This window comes from Scyliorhinus torazame, chromosome 11, assembly GCF_047496885.1.
Source record: "Scyliorhinus torazame isolate Kashiwa2021f chromosome 11, sScyTor2.1, whole genome shotgun sequence".
Lineage (NCBI taxonomy): Eukaryota > Metazoa > Chordata > Chondrichthyes > Carcharhiniformes > Scyliorhinidae > Scyliorhinus > Scyliorhinus torazame.
In genome coordinates this window covers 216,989,128-217,004,240 of record NC_092717.1, presented here as the reverse complement: position 1 = coordinate 217,004,240, position 15,113 = coordinate 216,989,128, and the positions used below count along the sequence as shown (strand labels likewise).

The 15,113-nt window shown below is 45.4% G+C and overlaps 1 protein-coding gene across 4 annotated transcripts in view; it reads left to right on the top strand.

The window, feature by feature from the left end:
• Positions 1-15,113, top strand: part of dennd3a (DENN/MADD domain containing 3a) — a 198,225-nt gene that overhangs the window by 105,822 nt on the left and 77,290 nt on the right. For all 4 annotated transcript variants that reach the window (XM_072468310.1, XM_072468309.1, XM_072468312.1 and 1 more), the window contains exons 13-14: positions 5,029-5,210; positions 9,520-10,041. In XM_072468310.1, the coding sequence (XP_072324411.1) occupies positions 5,029-5,210; positions 9,520-10,041 (704 nt within the window). The remainder of the gene's footprint in view (positions 1-5,028; positions 5,211-9,519; positions 10,042-15,113) is intronic.

The window sequence follows — 15,113 nt, the reverse complement described above, 5'->3', positions numbered from 1 at the left end:
TGCTGGGTTAAGGATGACATTCTGCAGGTGAGTAATGAGCTCCATTTGCTTGAATGAGCTGCATTGGTGATTTTTAAAATAATTTTCTTTACGGTGTTACAGAAACTAGTCTTGCATAGCAATTTATCTTGAGCTGCATCAGAAAATAAAATAGTTTCCTCTATTTCCACCAGAAGGATGGGTCTTAGGGCCCAATTTTCTCCAAAAGGATTGGTCTAAATCCGTGTCTGCACCTGTACGGCTTCTCTACTTTTTCCAGGTCACTACCTAGTTATGTGACATTGTTTTTAACATTAAGCCTTTTCATAATAAAACGATATCCATTTAATTTTGTTCAGTTTTTGGTTTGAAACTATGCCATTTCACAAAGTGGACATTTATTTCTGTTTGGTTTGGTTTCAGGTCTGTGTTGATGTGCAACTAGTGCTCGTAACATTTTTGTAAATTGCAATGTTTTATCTAAGAGGGGCAATTACCTTTTTTCTATGGATAGTGTATTGGCATTGCATGATTAGGAATGCTCTCCCAAGTAGATTTCTATCATAATGGATATCTTTCTGTTAATATTCTAAGTTTTAATACTCATGATAAACTGTCATAGATTTGATTAAAGTGAGAGGAATCTGACGAGTTCAATATAAGGTAGTTATTCAGCAACAGCATTATCTACATGAGGCCTGGTTGCACCTCACCAGGTCCTGTCCTTTCTGGGCGGCTCTATGGTGGCTGAACTTTCTAGTCGTGCTGGGTAACTCAATGAGCACGGGGAAACAATCATTCCCACTGGATGAGTCCTGTGCAGGCTGTTACGCCCTCACACTCCCCCAAGGTCCGAAAACCCTCTCGAGGACGACCAGTGAGGAGGAGACGACGAGAAAAAACAATATTCGAGGAAAACGAAGAGGACGAAACCGGTGCAACACTTGCAATGGCAAGACGACAAAGAAACACCAAGCGTTTCGGTTCCAACAAGATGCTACCAAATGGGAGAGCAGGACGGGCCGGCCTGTACCCCGCCAATCATTACGTCTGTTCCGACACTCCCACTAGTCACACGGTGCAAAGTTGGCAACAGTTGAACTTGGGGACAGCAGGCGTCACGGCGCCTGACCCATCAACCCAAGGCTTGATTGGCACGGTGTTCCTTCCAACCATAGAGGGACAAGCTGGGGGTGGCAACAGACAACGTCCAACTCTGTGTCCCTTATCTCCCTAGCACCCTGCACAGTGCCAGCGTGGAAAAAGGGACTCGGCAGTGCCTACCGAAATGCCAGGGGAGCTGCCGCCTCAAAGTCCTTCCTGTACACGTCTTAGAAGACGAGTTATATAAAACCATATTGCAAACAAAACACAGCAGGGTGCCTTGCACACTGCCACAGGACCAGCATTCCCGTATGGAGGTAACAGTCAGCTTTCAAGCCAAATATCACTGTACAGCCTGCTGTCCAACTGGTTGTGGAACAGTCGAGTCAACGATACGCCGCTCACAAGCCAAATGGTGTTCCAACAGGGCAGCAAACTCGAGAACTGACTCCCCGGTGGACCACTCTGCCGCATTAAACCAGCAACGCGAGGTGCTGGCAGAAGGAGACATCGGTGCGTGATCATCAGTGGAAGCCAGTCAGATGATGCTGCATCCGGTACTGCTGGATATGTCAGGCCCCAGATCACTCCAAGCGTACATGCTCCACAAGCTGGCAGCAAAACCCGGCCCGGCGCTCGCCTTCAATGTCATCATAGGCTCCGAGAAAGCACCACCGCAATGAACTGCGTACCTTATCCCACAGACATATTTTTTCCCAAGGAGGTGGCTCACCCGATCAGGCAGTACACCAACAGCTGCAGATTCACACTTGTCGGCAGTTTGATAAAGCGAGGGCAGTCCGATGACTGTAATAAAATACATTTATTCAGCAACAACATTATCTACATGAGGCCCGATTACACCTCATCGCGTCCTCTCTTTTCTGATTGGCTCTGCAGTAGCCGAACTTGTGCACGGGTGCTGGGTAAGCACGTAGTCCCAATTAACATGGGGAAACAATCATCCCCAGCTGGATGAGTCCCGTGCAGGCTATTACAATAGAAAACTTAATAATTCAGATCAACATTTGAAACACAATCGCATGGTTCTGTTCAGCAGAATCCTACATGAAACATCAAAGTCTATCACTTTTGTCTTGAGCTGTGAGATACCAGTGGAGTGCAGAAGGCCAGAAGAGTATAAAGTTTACATGTAGCAATGGCACGAATACTTAAATGTTAACTGATTTGTATTTTGTGTTTACTTCAATTTGCTTCACTTTAGCAGTGCAGCACTGCTGTGAGTTGAAAGTAGTTTTTCTTTGATGCTTTATTACAGACTGGTTTGAGCCTTGAACTGTTCCCTGCCTAATTTCTTCTTCAGCATTTAGACTTTTGTCTGTTGAGGCAGGATAATTTTAGTTCATTCGGGTGTGATTAATCGTTGAGCTTCAAGAGGTTAGTAAGAACAATCTGAGTGTATTTTCACCAAGTGTTGTGTCTTAAGAGTGAGTACCTTCCTGAAGTTACTTGGCCTAAAATTAACCATTATTTTTGTTCAACTCTCTAACAGCTTGTATTATATTGCACCTATAGGATAATAAAATGTCCCAAGATAATTCAAAGGAAAATAATAATAATATTTTATTGACACAAGTATGAAGTTACTGTGAAAAGCCCCTAGTCACCACATTCCAGTGCCTGTTCGGGTAAGCTGGTACGGGAATTGAACCCGCACTGCTGGCCTTGTCCTGCATTACAAACCAGCTGTCTAGCCCACTGAGCTAAACCAGCCCTTATTAAACAAAATGGAGCATTATTAAACAAAATTTCACACTAAGCCACAGTTTGAAATATGATACCAAGGTTGTGAGCAGTCTGATTCAGGCTCAGACAGTTGTCAGGCGCTGCGATAGAGTCTGTGGCTAAGGGGGCTGAAAATTATGGCTTTGACTTTCCCAATATTTCTGCTCATCCACTAGTGGTCAAGGAAGGTGGTGTTTAGCTAGTGCCAGGTGTCATCAATGGAAATGCAGAAACTAACGTATTTCCAGATCATGTCATGGAGCAACAGTATGGAGATGCGAAATAGGAAGAGGCTACAGATGGATCATTGGAGGGGGGGGGAGGGGGGAGTAGAGGGGGGGGGAGGGGGGGGAGTAGAGGGGGGGGAGGGGGGAGTAGAGGGGGGAGTAGAGGGGGGGAGGGGGGAGTAGAGGGGGGGGGAGGGGGGAGTAGAGGGGGGGGGAGGGGGGGGGAGGGGGAAGTAGAGGGGGAGTAGAGGGGGGAGGGGGGGGGGAGGGGGGGAGGGGGGAGTGGGGGGGGGGAGTAGAGGGGGGGGGAGGGGGGAGTAGAGGGGGGGGGGAGTAGAGGGGGGGGGGGGAGGGGGGAGTAGAGGGGGGGGGGGGGGGGAGGGGGGAGTAGAGGGGGGGGAGGGGGGAGGGGGGAGTAGAGGGGGAGGGAGGGGGAGGGGGGGGGAGGGGGGAGGGGGGAGTAGAGGGGGAGGGAGGGGGAGGGGGGAGGGGGGAGTAGAGGGGGAGGGGGGGGAGGGGAAGGGGGGGGAGGGAGGGGGGGGGGGGGGAGGGGAAGGGGGGGGAGGGAGGGGGAGGGAGGGGGAGGGGGGGGAGGGGAAGGGGGGGGAGGGGGAGGAGGGGGGGGAAGGGGGAGGAGGGGGGAGGGGGAGGGGGAGGGTGGGGGGCACCAATGGTAACGGAGTGGGTGTGGGAAAAAAAGTAATTGCAGGTGATTCTCCAGTTATGATGGGATAGATAAGAATGGAATGCGATCCAAGCCATTTCTGCAATGGTGGAGAAGTATTGGAGGCGGATGATGTTGTCTGTATCAAAGGCTGCAAAAAGGCCAAGACGGATGGGGAGGGATAGTTTACCGTTGCCACATTCACATGGGATGTAATTTGTGGCTCGGAGCCATTTCAGAACTGGGGGCTGCAATCCTGATTGGAGGGATTGAAACCTGATCGTGGGAAAGATTGGCAGGTGACAGCATGTTCAAGAACAGTGGGCAAAACCATCCCTGGGAAGAGTAGTTCAAGCATCGAGGGGTGGGGGAAGCAGATGATCAGGGAGGCATCAAAACTGTTACCAAAGTAGTTTACATACATCGCCTTATTGGTGCCCATCTATACCTTTATCCTGCTAAAATCATACTTGATTTAATCGCCTGGAGTTTATAAAGATATCTGAGCCTGCTGGCTTGTAATACGGAACAAGGCCAGCAGTGCGGGTTCAATTCCTGTACCGGCCTCCCCGAACTGGCGCCAGAATGTGGCGTCTAGGGGCTTTTCACAGTAACTTCATTGACGCCTACTTGTGACAATAAGCGATTATTATCTCAACAGTTTCATTTTTTGAGCCCAGTTTTTATCTGTTTTTGATTTCACCACTGCCACATTTCCCTTTTGGAGGGCGGAAAGTAGGTGGCACATCTTAGTAGCTGTTGCGTTGTTTCTGCCAATGTTGTGCAAAAAGTCTAGTCGCATATTCACAAACATAGTAGACTGACTCAATCTTTTATTTTGTCTTGCCTGTGAGAAAGTGTCATATCTGCCCATTACAACAACTGAGCACCTAATTTAAGTGTGGAATTGTGAGCTTCCCCCCTGCTCTTGCACTGTGAGGTACAGCATATTGATAAGAGTAAGTATTAGAAGATTGACTGGGATGATGATTCATGCCTTGGTTGCTCACTCTTCCATTTTCTAACTCAGTCTTTTCTGTTGCATGAAGTCACTCGTCTAAATCTTCGGGTGGTAGCAAAGCGTACTGGATGTTTGTGTTTTCTTTTGACACAGTTTTCAAAATTACTTCCTGGGTTGCCTCTCTTCAGAACACATCAGTTTGATGAATCATCATGTCATGTATTCTGATTTGTTAAAATTTGTTTGTCTACGGAAAGCTAAGTGATTCCACTTTTGTTATATTTATTAGCGTACTGACTTGTAAAATCCCATTGTTGTAAGCTTCTTGGTTGATGATATTCTTCCAGGATGAAGATGCTAGATAGCCCACGAAGGCCCACGATGGAAGAGATGGCTTTGAGGAAGGAACATACTTACGACTTCTTAATGATTAAACGATTTGCTGCAAGCATGCCAAATCTGCCAGTGGATACCTTGAATGATTTTCCGATTGACCATTTGTCTATGAAGATGAACAAGCCTGAAAATGGTAATTAAGACCTTTTGATAGAGGTTCATTTCAAAGTAATATTTTGTTTACAAAAGTTTGTTGTTCGCCATAAAGACTTATTTTCTTTCTTTAAATAGATTTGTATGTTCCTTTCATTTAGTCCTAATGGTTGTCTTTTTTAAAAACTAGTTTAAGCTCCTGCCTTGACAGGTATACAAACCTGGCTATCCTATTTGTGACTGTTTTTATATGGCTACTCGGGTGCCAGTTTTGCAGAATTGGAGTATTCTTTCTTTGTCTCACACTTGTAGCTAGTCCCAAAAGTGACTACAAAAATATCCAATGTAACACAGGCTGCGATTTATTTACTCTTCTAATTTGCGAGGGTGTAGGAGTAGTAAACTGTAGGAAAGCTAAGTGTATTGGTTATTGCAGTGTGAATTGATGGATTGCAGCATTGATTTAGGTTACCAGTCTTAAAATAGTATCTAAGATGTGTTATTTAATCGGCAGAGCACAGTTTTACTGTAGATTGCATTGAATAATCCCTTGTAATTTAATGGCAGCGTATTTATTCACACTTATTCATTTGACCTTTACTATTAGCAAAGATAATTTAGTATTAGCAGAAGGGTATTTTGGTTTTCTCCAAGATTAATAAATTCGAACAACTTTACAAGTGTGCAGGAGATCCATTCAGCTGTTATGGCTGCAAACTGTGATGGGCCGAATGGCCTCCTTCTGCACTGTAAATTCTATAATTCTATGCTACATTGTTATTTGTTCATGGGATGTGGGCATCGTTGGCTTGACCAGAATTTATTTTCCATCCCTAATTACTCTTGAGAAGGTGGTGGTGAATTGCTGCCTTGAACTGTTGCAGTCCATGTTGTGTAGGTGCACCCACAGTTCTGTTTGGAAGGAAGTTCCAGGATTTGACCCAGTAACCGTGAAAGAATAGTGATTTGATTCCAAGGCAGGATGGTGTGTGGCTTGGAAGGGAAGTTGCACCTGGTGGTGTTCCCATGCACCTGCAGCACTTGCCCTTCTAGATAGTGGGGATCGTAAGTTTGGAAGGTGCTGTCCGAGGTATCTTGGTGAGTTACTGCAGTTAATTTTGTTGATGATACACACTGCTGCCACTGTGTGTCAGTGGTAGAGGGAATGAATGTTGAAGGTGTTGGATGGGGTGCTATTCAAGCAGGCTGCTTTGAGTGTCCTTCTCGAGTGTTTTTGTTACTGCACTCATCCAAGAAAGTGGAGAGTGTTCCATTACAATCGTGATTCACCCTTGGGCTTCCTGAGTGACCTACCTAGTTTGGCTTGGCATTCATCCAGGATTGGTATGGAGTTTCCATGAATTGAAGATCAATCTCCAGGACACTGCTGTATACAATCCTGGAGAAGGATCATTGGGATATTCAAAAATATTTGGGTTTATTTGTCATTTCTTTTGAAAATTTCTCTGTACCAACTATAAAAGTATTGAAAGTGGGGGGGAAAGTGCTGTTTGGTTGACGGTCAAGTATCATCCAATTGGGTAATAAGTTTGCTTTCCAGCAAAAGAAGGCAGTATGTCACCAGGATGCATGTATTGGTTGACCAATGACTGGAGTGTGGAGGCAAGTCAAGTGATGAAACCTCCAGGAATATATTTAATAACAGTTGGAAATCCTATCCTCAGTTAATGTTCAATTAATGTAGTTGTATGTCATTCCCATCTGAAGCTCAATTGAGAATATTCAAACTCTTTGCTTGATATGGGACAATCCTTACTTGTTTAATTAGAAAATGCTTAGGATCCTAAGTCAGCTGATGGAGACTTTTGCTCAACTATCTTTTCTGAGAGCTATGTTATATTGCAAAATGAGAGTACTATACATTGATGACGGAAGTGTTAGTAAGGGATCACTTTGGGACCAGTGACCATAATTCCATTAGTTTTAAGATAGCTTATGGAGAATGATAGTTCTGGCCCAAAAGTTAAAATTCTAAATTGGGGCAATGCCAATTTTGAGGGTATTAGGCAGGAACTTTCAAAAGTTGATTGGGGGGTGGGGGGGTGCTGTTTACAGGCAAGGGGACAGCTGGTAGTGGGATTCTTTCAAAAGGATGTTAACTAGGGCTCAGGATGAGCACATTCCTCTTAAAGTGAAGGGCAAGGCTGGTAGAAGTAGGGAACCTGGATTATGTGGGATATTGAGGCCATGGTCAAAAGAAAGAAGCATATGACATGCATAGGCACCTGGGATCAAGTGGATCCCTTGAAGAGTATAGGGCTTGTTGGAGTAGAGTTAAGAGAGAAATCAGGAGGGCAAAAAGGGGACATGAGATTGTCCTGAAAGATAAGGCAAAGAAAAATCCAAAGAGCTTTTACAGATACATAAAGGACAAAAGGGTGACTAGGAAGAGGGTAGGGCCTCTGAAGGTCATCTATGTGCAGAGACGCAAGGGATGGGAGAGGTCCCAAATGAATATTTCGCGTCAGTATCTATTGTTGAGAAAGGCACGAATTAAAGCGCATCAAGATAGATAAATCGCTGGCACCTGATGAAATATATCCCAGGACGTTGTGGGAGGCTAGGGAGGAAATTGTCGCCCCCCTAACTTAGATATTTGAATCATCGATAGCCACAGGAGAGGTGCCTGAAGATTAGAGGGTAGCAAATGTTGTGCCCTTGTTTAAGAAGGGCTGTAGGGATAAGCCTGGGAACTACAGACCAGTGAGCCTTACTTCTGTAGTGGGTAAATTGTTGGAAGGCATTCTGAGGGACAGGATCTACAGGCATTTAGACAGGGTTGGCTAATTAGAGAAAGTCAGCATGGCTTTGTAAGGGGAAAGTCATGTCTCAAGAATTTGATTAATTTTTTTGAAGGTAGATGAGGGCAATGCGGTCGACGTTGTCTACATGGACTTTAGCAAGGCCTTTGACAAGGTACTGCATGATTGGTTGTTGCAAAAGGTTAAATCTTACAGAATCCAGGGTGAGGTAGCCAATTGGATACAAAATTGGCTTGGCGACCCAAGCCAAAGGGTGGTTGTGGAGGGTTGTTTTTCAAACTGGAGGCCTGTGACCACCGGTGTGCCTCAGGGATCGGTGCTGGGTCCATTGTTATTTGTTATATAAATGATTTGGATGAGAATGTAGGAGGCATGGGTAGTAAGTTTGCAGATGACACCAAGATTGGTGGCATAGTGGATAGTGAAGAAGGTTATATAAGGTGGATAGTGAAGAAGGTTATATAAGATTGCAACAGGATATTGACGAATTGGGCCAGTGGGCTGATGAATGGCAGATGGACTTTAATTTGGATAAATGTGAGGTGATGCAATTTGGTAGATCAAATCAGGGCAGGGCCTACTCAGTTAATGGTAGGGAGCTGGGGAGAGTTACAGAACAAAGAGATCTAGGGGTTCAGGTTCATAGCTCCTTGAAGGTGGCGTCGCAGGTGGACAGGGTGGTGAAGAAGGCATTCAGCATGCTAGGTTTTATTAGTTAGAATATTGAATGCAGGGGTTGGAATGTCTTGTTGAGTTGTACAAGACATTGGTTAGACCACATGGAATACTGTGTTCAGTTCTGGTCACCCTATTATAGGAAGGATATTGTTAAACTAGAAAGAGTGCAGAAGAGATTTATGAGGATGCTACCAGGACTTGATGGTCTGAGTTATAAGGAGAGGCTGGATAGGCTGGGACTTTTTTCCCTGGAGCATAGGAGGCTTAGGGGTGATCTTATGCAGGTCTATAAAATAATGAGGAGCATCGATAAGGTAGATAGTCAACATCTTTTCCCAAAGGTAGAGGAGTCTAGAACTAGAGGGCATTGATTTATGGTGCGAGGGGAGAGATACAAAAGAGACCAGAGGGGAAATCTTTTCACACAGAGGGTGGTGAGCATCTGGAACAGGCTGCCGGAGGCAGTGGTAAGGCGGGTACAATATTTTCCTTTAAAAAGCAATTAGACAATTACTAGGGCTGGGTGGGTATAGAGGGATATGGGCCAAATGAGGGCAAGTGGAACTAGCTTAGTGATAGAAACTGGGCGGCATGGACATGCTGGGCCGAATGGCCTGTTTCCATGCTGTGAACATCTATGACCCTGATGTTTAAGCATACCTCCAAAAGTGTATTTGTCTTATGAGACAACTGCATTTAAGGTCCGTATCCATCATACAGTCTCAGATTAGAGTTTAAATGAAAGGACAACAATTTTCTAAGATTAGAGTCATTTTCAAATAATGATTTTGGGTATACAAATGATTAGCAAGTGCATTGAAAAATTAGATGAGAAATGCTTAATAGATATCGAATGACTTCTGGTCAATTTAAAATTATTTCTTTCAGCTTTAAAAAGAAACACAAAATCAATAAGAAGATTCAAGCTGCCGGAATTTAGCTGCCCACTTGCTTATTCCAGTGTGATTGCATGGTATACAGATTTCATCAACTTGCTGAACAGAGCCATAAATTCCACAGGACCAGAAAGTTCAAGTCTATTAGCAAGATATTACTATCTCCGTGGATTGGCTTATTTGATGCAGGAGAAGTTTCAGGAGGCACTTTTGGACTTCCAGAATCTTTACAAGACTGATCGTGACATTTTCCCCAAAGAACTTGTAAAGAAAGTGATCGGTGCAATGCCTCCAGATCAACGCAAACATGCAAGTCGGAAATCCGAACTAAAGCGACTTATTAGCATAATGTTAGAGAAAGAAGGCGATGTGATTGCACCTGATGAACATGTCAAGACCTTTCAGTTGCCTAAAACACACATGCATAAAGAAGATTTTATGAAACGAATCCAGGAATCTGGAATTGTGAAGGATGTTGACACCATCCTTCGGCTGTTTGATGCCCTAACGATTGGTTAGTGATGCATTTTCCATAAATATGTCTCTTGTTCATATGTTTTTCACATGGTAAAAATGTAATGAATTGAAGTTTCCTGTTTTTTTAGCATTTTAACTAAGTGAATATAACTCATTTATTGGGATATCCTTGGGTTTCAAGTAGGTTCCATGGTTCTATTAACTTGGAACTCCGCAATTAAGATCAATGGATGTTTGTTGAGTATGGCCACTTGATTAGAAGTTGTAGTTCCATTTGAGTAAATTAGCACTTTTAGGATCTCATGGTCTTTGTTTTTCATTATCACATTTGGAAAACTATCTGGATTGTCCAACTGCGAGCCTAATGTTTGAATCTATTTTCAGGTAGTTTATGTTATGATATTGCTATGAATTTAAATTCAGTTCACAAGAGATAATTCACAGGAAAAAAATCAAGCCTTTCATGTTATTCAAGATACAATTTCTGGAATATCATGCGTTTTACAATTGTGTTTCTTGCATACAAGCTTAGTTTGAGACAATGGAAATGCTCCTACATCTACCAGAGATTTTCGCCTATTTATTGGGTTAGAAGCCAAGCAGAGTCTTAGCTAAACTGCAGCTAACATCAGTGGATAGCTGGAAAAGGATTTTAGTGTCATTGTAATCTACTTCAGACGGCATGAAACTGAGCAGACTGGACTAACACCCTGTTTTACGTCCCACCTGAATTTCTCCCCCTCTCTGTCACTCTCCCTTTGTTTGATGCGTGTCAAATGAATATTTTCCAATTTTTTTGGGGGGGAAAGCAATTGAAAGTGCGAGAACCTGAATTGCACCTCAGTTGCTATCTGGGAGGTAGAGGTTTTGACTAATTAAGTTGGGATGTTGGTGTAGCCACCTGGGTTGGCCACCTCCCGACTTAAAATGGAGATCCGCAAGGACTACAGGGAAATTCAGCCAACACATGCAAAAACTAGCAGGTGCAGTCTCCTGTGTATTAGACTTTGCAGAAACCCAGACAGCACTGAAACCAGCAGCCATCTGCATATTAAGGAACAATTGAAACATTTAAGGTGAATAAGGCCAAACCAGACTCCTCGGCGCCAGCAGGAGCCAAGACAAAGGAAGGCCAACGGACATCTAGGGACCACCCAGCGATCAGGGAACGGCTCCAGTATTGGAGAAATCGATCCAAGTGATCGGAATGCAGTCCAATCACTTGGAACGAGATACGGGGTCCGCCCCGAACGGCACGAAGCCCCTGGGGACTATAAAGTAGAGTCCCCAAGATCAAATCATCCTTCTTGGCAGGGTCACTCAGCAGCGCGAAACAACCCTTGACAGTGAACTGGCTAGCTGCCGCAACAACCAAGTCAGTCTCCAGTCAACGCACGCTACGAGATAGGCGCTCCTAGCTACCAGTCCATACCAGCTTTTGAATCCTGCAGACTCCGAATCGAACGAAAGGCCATTTGTTCCCCATACCTGGTGGGCCAGTTCCGAAGCTAAGTATAGGCCTTTTAGTGATAGAGATAGTCTAGTAAGTAGAGTTTTATGCATGAGTAGTGATTTACTGTGTATAATAAATGTGTTTTGATTTGAATCTTGCTAATTGGTGTGTTGAGTTATTGATCAGTACTTGAACTTGAACCTCGTGACGGTATCATAAAGATACCTGGCGACTCTAGAGCAAAGGTTATAGAAACAGAGCAAATTCAGTAAAGACCCAACGGGCAACGAATTAAGAGCCAACCAAAGTTAGCAACATTTACTGGCGACATCCTGATGGGACCCGACTTAGAAGTGGCCTAACCACTCTGGGAGAACCCAAAAATTTGAATTAGAATCCAATTGGGAACAGAAAAACCACAAGTGTTCAAGCAGTTCTGATCAGTCCTCATAATTCGGAAGCGTGTTAATGCATGCGTAACTAACATGGCTATAAGGTATAACTGATAGATTTTTGTTGCGAAAAACTGTCGGGAGTTTGTATTCCGGAAATTAGCGAACGCCGTACCCGTGTTTACAGCACCCTCTTAGCACCCCTCGTTCCAAATTTTAAAAGAGCATTCAGATAGGAAAAATGGCAATGAAGGCAATGGAACGCCTTATGAACTCCCAGGAATTTGTGGTCGCAGTGACCAGCAGCAGAGTAGGACAGTGTCCCGTTTGGGAAGAAGAGATCAGAAAATATCTCAAAGGGAAAGGATGGCCCCTTTGGAGTGAATTCTGTGATAATGAGGAAACAGGACCCGGGAGTATAGGACATACTTGGTGGGAGAACCTGTCAGGGATCCATAAGAAAAGCTTAGGAAAAGCTCGCAAGCCGATGGCAATCGTGTCCTGTCTGGCACAATTGCGAGGCACAGACGAGGTTGTTCGGACGCTCCGCAAAGAGATAGAAGAGAGACATCGAATGAGCAAGGTCGATGTTAGTGAGATCGAGAGGGAGAATATAGAATTAAGAAGGAAGTTGGCAGCAAAGGACGGCGAGGTGGATGATGCCAAGTGGGCACACCAGTCTTGTCTAGCGCATCTGAGCAGCTTCCAAACCCAATATGAGAAGGCCTATCAGGACGCGCAATGTGCAGTCCTGGTAAGAGAAGAGACCGAGAAACAGGTAGAGGCATTGCAAAGGCAGTGCAGCGATTTAAAAGCAGCATTACCACGGTGCCACCACTGAGCACAGACAAAGCTCATTAGATCATGCGAAATGCAGGATGCAGATTGCGGAGCTGCAGTCTTTGCTTTCAGTACAAAATGGGTTTCAGAGCACCTTTGGATCCCAATTAGATGAGGAAGACGGCCCTGATTGGCAAGAAGTAAATGAAACCGCGCATAGGTATGTTCAGAGAACATGTGCGCAAAGAAAGTCCCAAAAGAGAAAAGCACCCCAACCCCCCACAGGACAGATAGATCAGGCACCCATGAATCCTGTAACCACCCACCGCACAGTCACATCGGAAGGAGAAGCGGAATTCCTTCACACCACCCCCTTAACCGTGACCCAATTACGGGATGCGTGCGAAAAGATCACACCGTTCCTCCCCACCTCAGACCCCCACCACTTCTTTGCTAGAGTGAAGCAGCAGGCGACCATGTACTGCCTGGATGAGCGTGAGCAAGTGAAGCTCACAGTTTTGAGTTTAGACTCTTTGGTTGTAGCAGCCCTTCCCGACCCACAGAATGTAGGAGGAGGCACCCTTGCAGAAATGCACACAGCGATCCTAGACACGGTCGGCTATAACAGAGGTGACCCAGTAGAAGGCCTGAATAAGTGCAGGCAGAAGAAGACAGAACACCCCACAGCATTTGCTGGACGCCTGTGGATCCATTTTACAGCCGTTTTTGGCAACTTAGACCGCGCCCATTTGTACCCAGACGATATGGCCACATGGACCCGCACCCTTATCTCCCATGCCACAGAGGCAGGACAAAAAGCCTGTACCAATTATGATCCCTCAGAAGAAGCGCACAACGAAAAATGGGGTTTAAAAAGATTGTCCCGCACCTGGGAGCAATCTGTCCAAAACAAACCCGCAATTAGGAAACCCAAAGAACAGCAGGCAGAGGCAGATATCCAAGCAGTGAAAGCACACCAGAACCCCGCATGGGTGAACGAAGGCAGGAACAGCCCCCCACAGAAACCACAGGAGTGTTACAACTGTGGACAAGTAGGTCACTTTGCACGAGAGTGCAATGCCCCACGAAAGCCACAGCGAGCACAGCAGGCAGGCATTCTGAATAATAACAAGACAAAGCCCATACATAGTGTGACCGCCTGTTCAGACCAGACAGACCTGAATGGAACTGACTGACGGTGTTCGGGCTCCCCTAGTTGAGTCTGCGACACCCTTTGGGATAGGTCCGGCTGACCAGTCATTGCAGCGAAAATACGGGGTCAGCCCATCGAATTTCTCTGGGACACAGGAGGGTCCCGCACCACGATTAATTCCTCCACCATGTTCCAAAAAGACACGTGGCCCACTACAGCCACAATCACCCTCAGCGGCTTCACAGGCCACTCACAACAGGGACACATCACAGCCCCTGTACCCATTCAAATTGGCAACTTAACAACAAAACACCCCATAGTTTTGGTCGATCTGGACCACACAGCAGAACACATTTTGGGCATTGATTTCATGAACTCCCACAACCTTTCATTTGACCCAGTAAATCAATGTGTCGGGAAAATGACAAAATCAGCAAGAGCCCCCCCAACGCTCACGGTAGATGAGTATGCAAACAAGATTAGCGCAGTCGGCGAATTTTGGTTTGACCCGACCACGATTAGCGCAGACAAACAGGTTAGGGCAGTTCTTCAGAAAAACAGGACCGCATTTGCAAGTCATGTTTATGACTGCGGCAGAATGGCTGGTTCGGTTCAAATAATAGGACCTGACCCTAGACCCCAGAAACAATACGGATTTCCCCAAGAAGCAGAGGGAGAAATCTCAAAGGTTATTGACAGCTTATTAGAACAAGACGTACTTAGATCGGTAGCCTCTACTAATTATGCCCCGATTTGGCCAGTGAGAAAGCCCGATGGATCATGGCGACTGACCATCGATTACCGGGAACTCGACAAAGTCACTCCTGCAGCAGCCCCCACGGTAGCCATAAGTCCCGAGACAATGCTCAAACAGGGACTCAACTCACGATATTTTACAGTTTTGGACGTCAGTAACGGATTCTGGCCCATTCCATTAGCAAAAGCGTGCCAATACAAATTTGCCTTCAGTTTTAAAGGTGAGCAGTACACGTGGACATGCCTTCCACAAGGATTCCACAACTCCCCCTCCATTTTCCACCGACAGCTGGCAAATGGTTTATCGGAATTTTCTCGCCCCGAATGTCTGGTCCAGTATGTGGACGACGACCTATTACTGCAGACAGACACCAAGGCAGAGCACATCGAGCTTCTGGCCGAACTCCTACAGAAAATTGGATGCAAAGATCACGCATGGTAAACGCGAGATCGAGCATAAAAGAATTGACTCGATTGTCAAATTGCCGCTTCCCCAGAATGTTTCAGCCCTCCGGTCGTTTTTAGGACTGGTTGGCTACTGCCGAAACCATATTGACGGTTTCGCCACCAAAGCA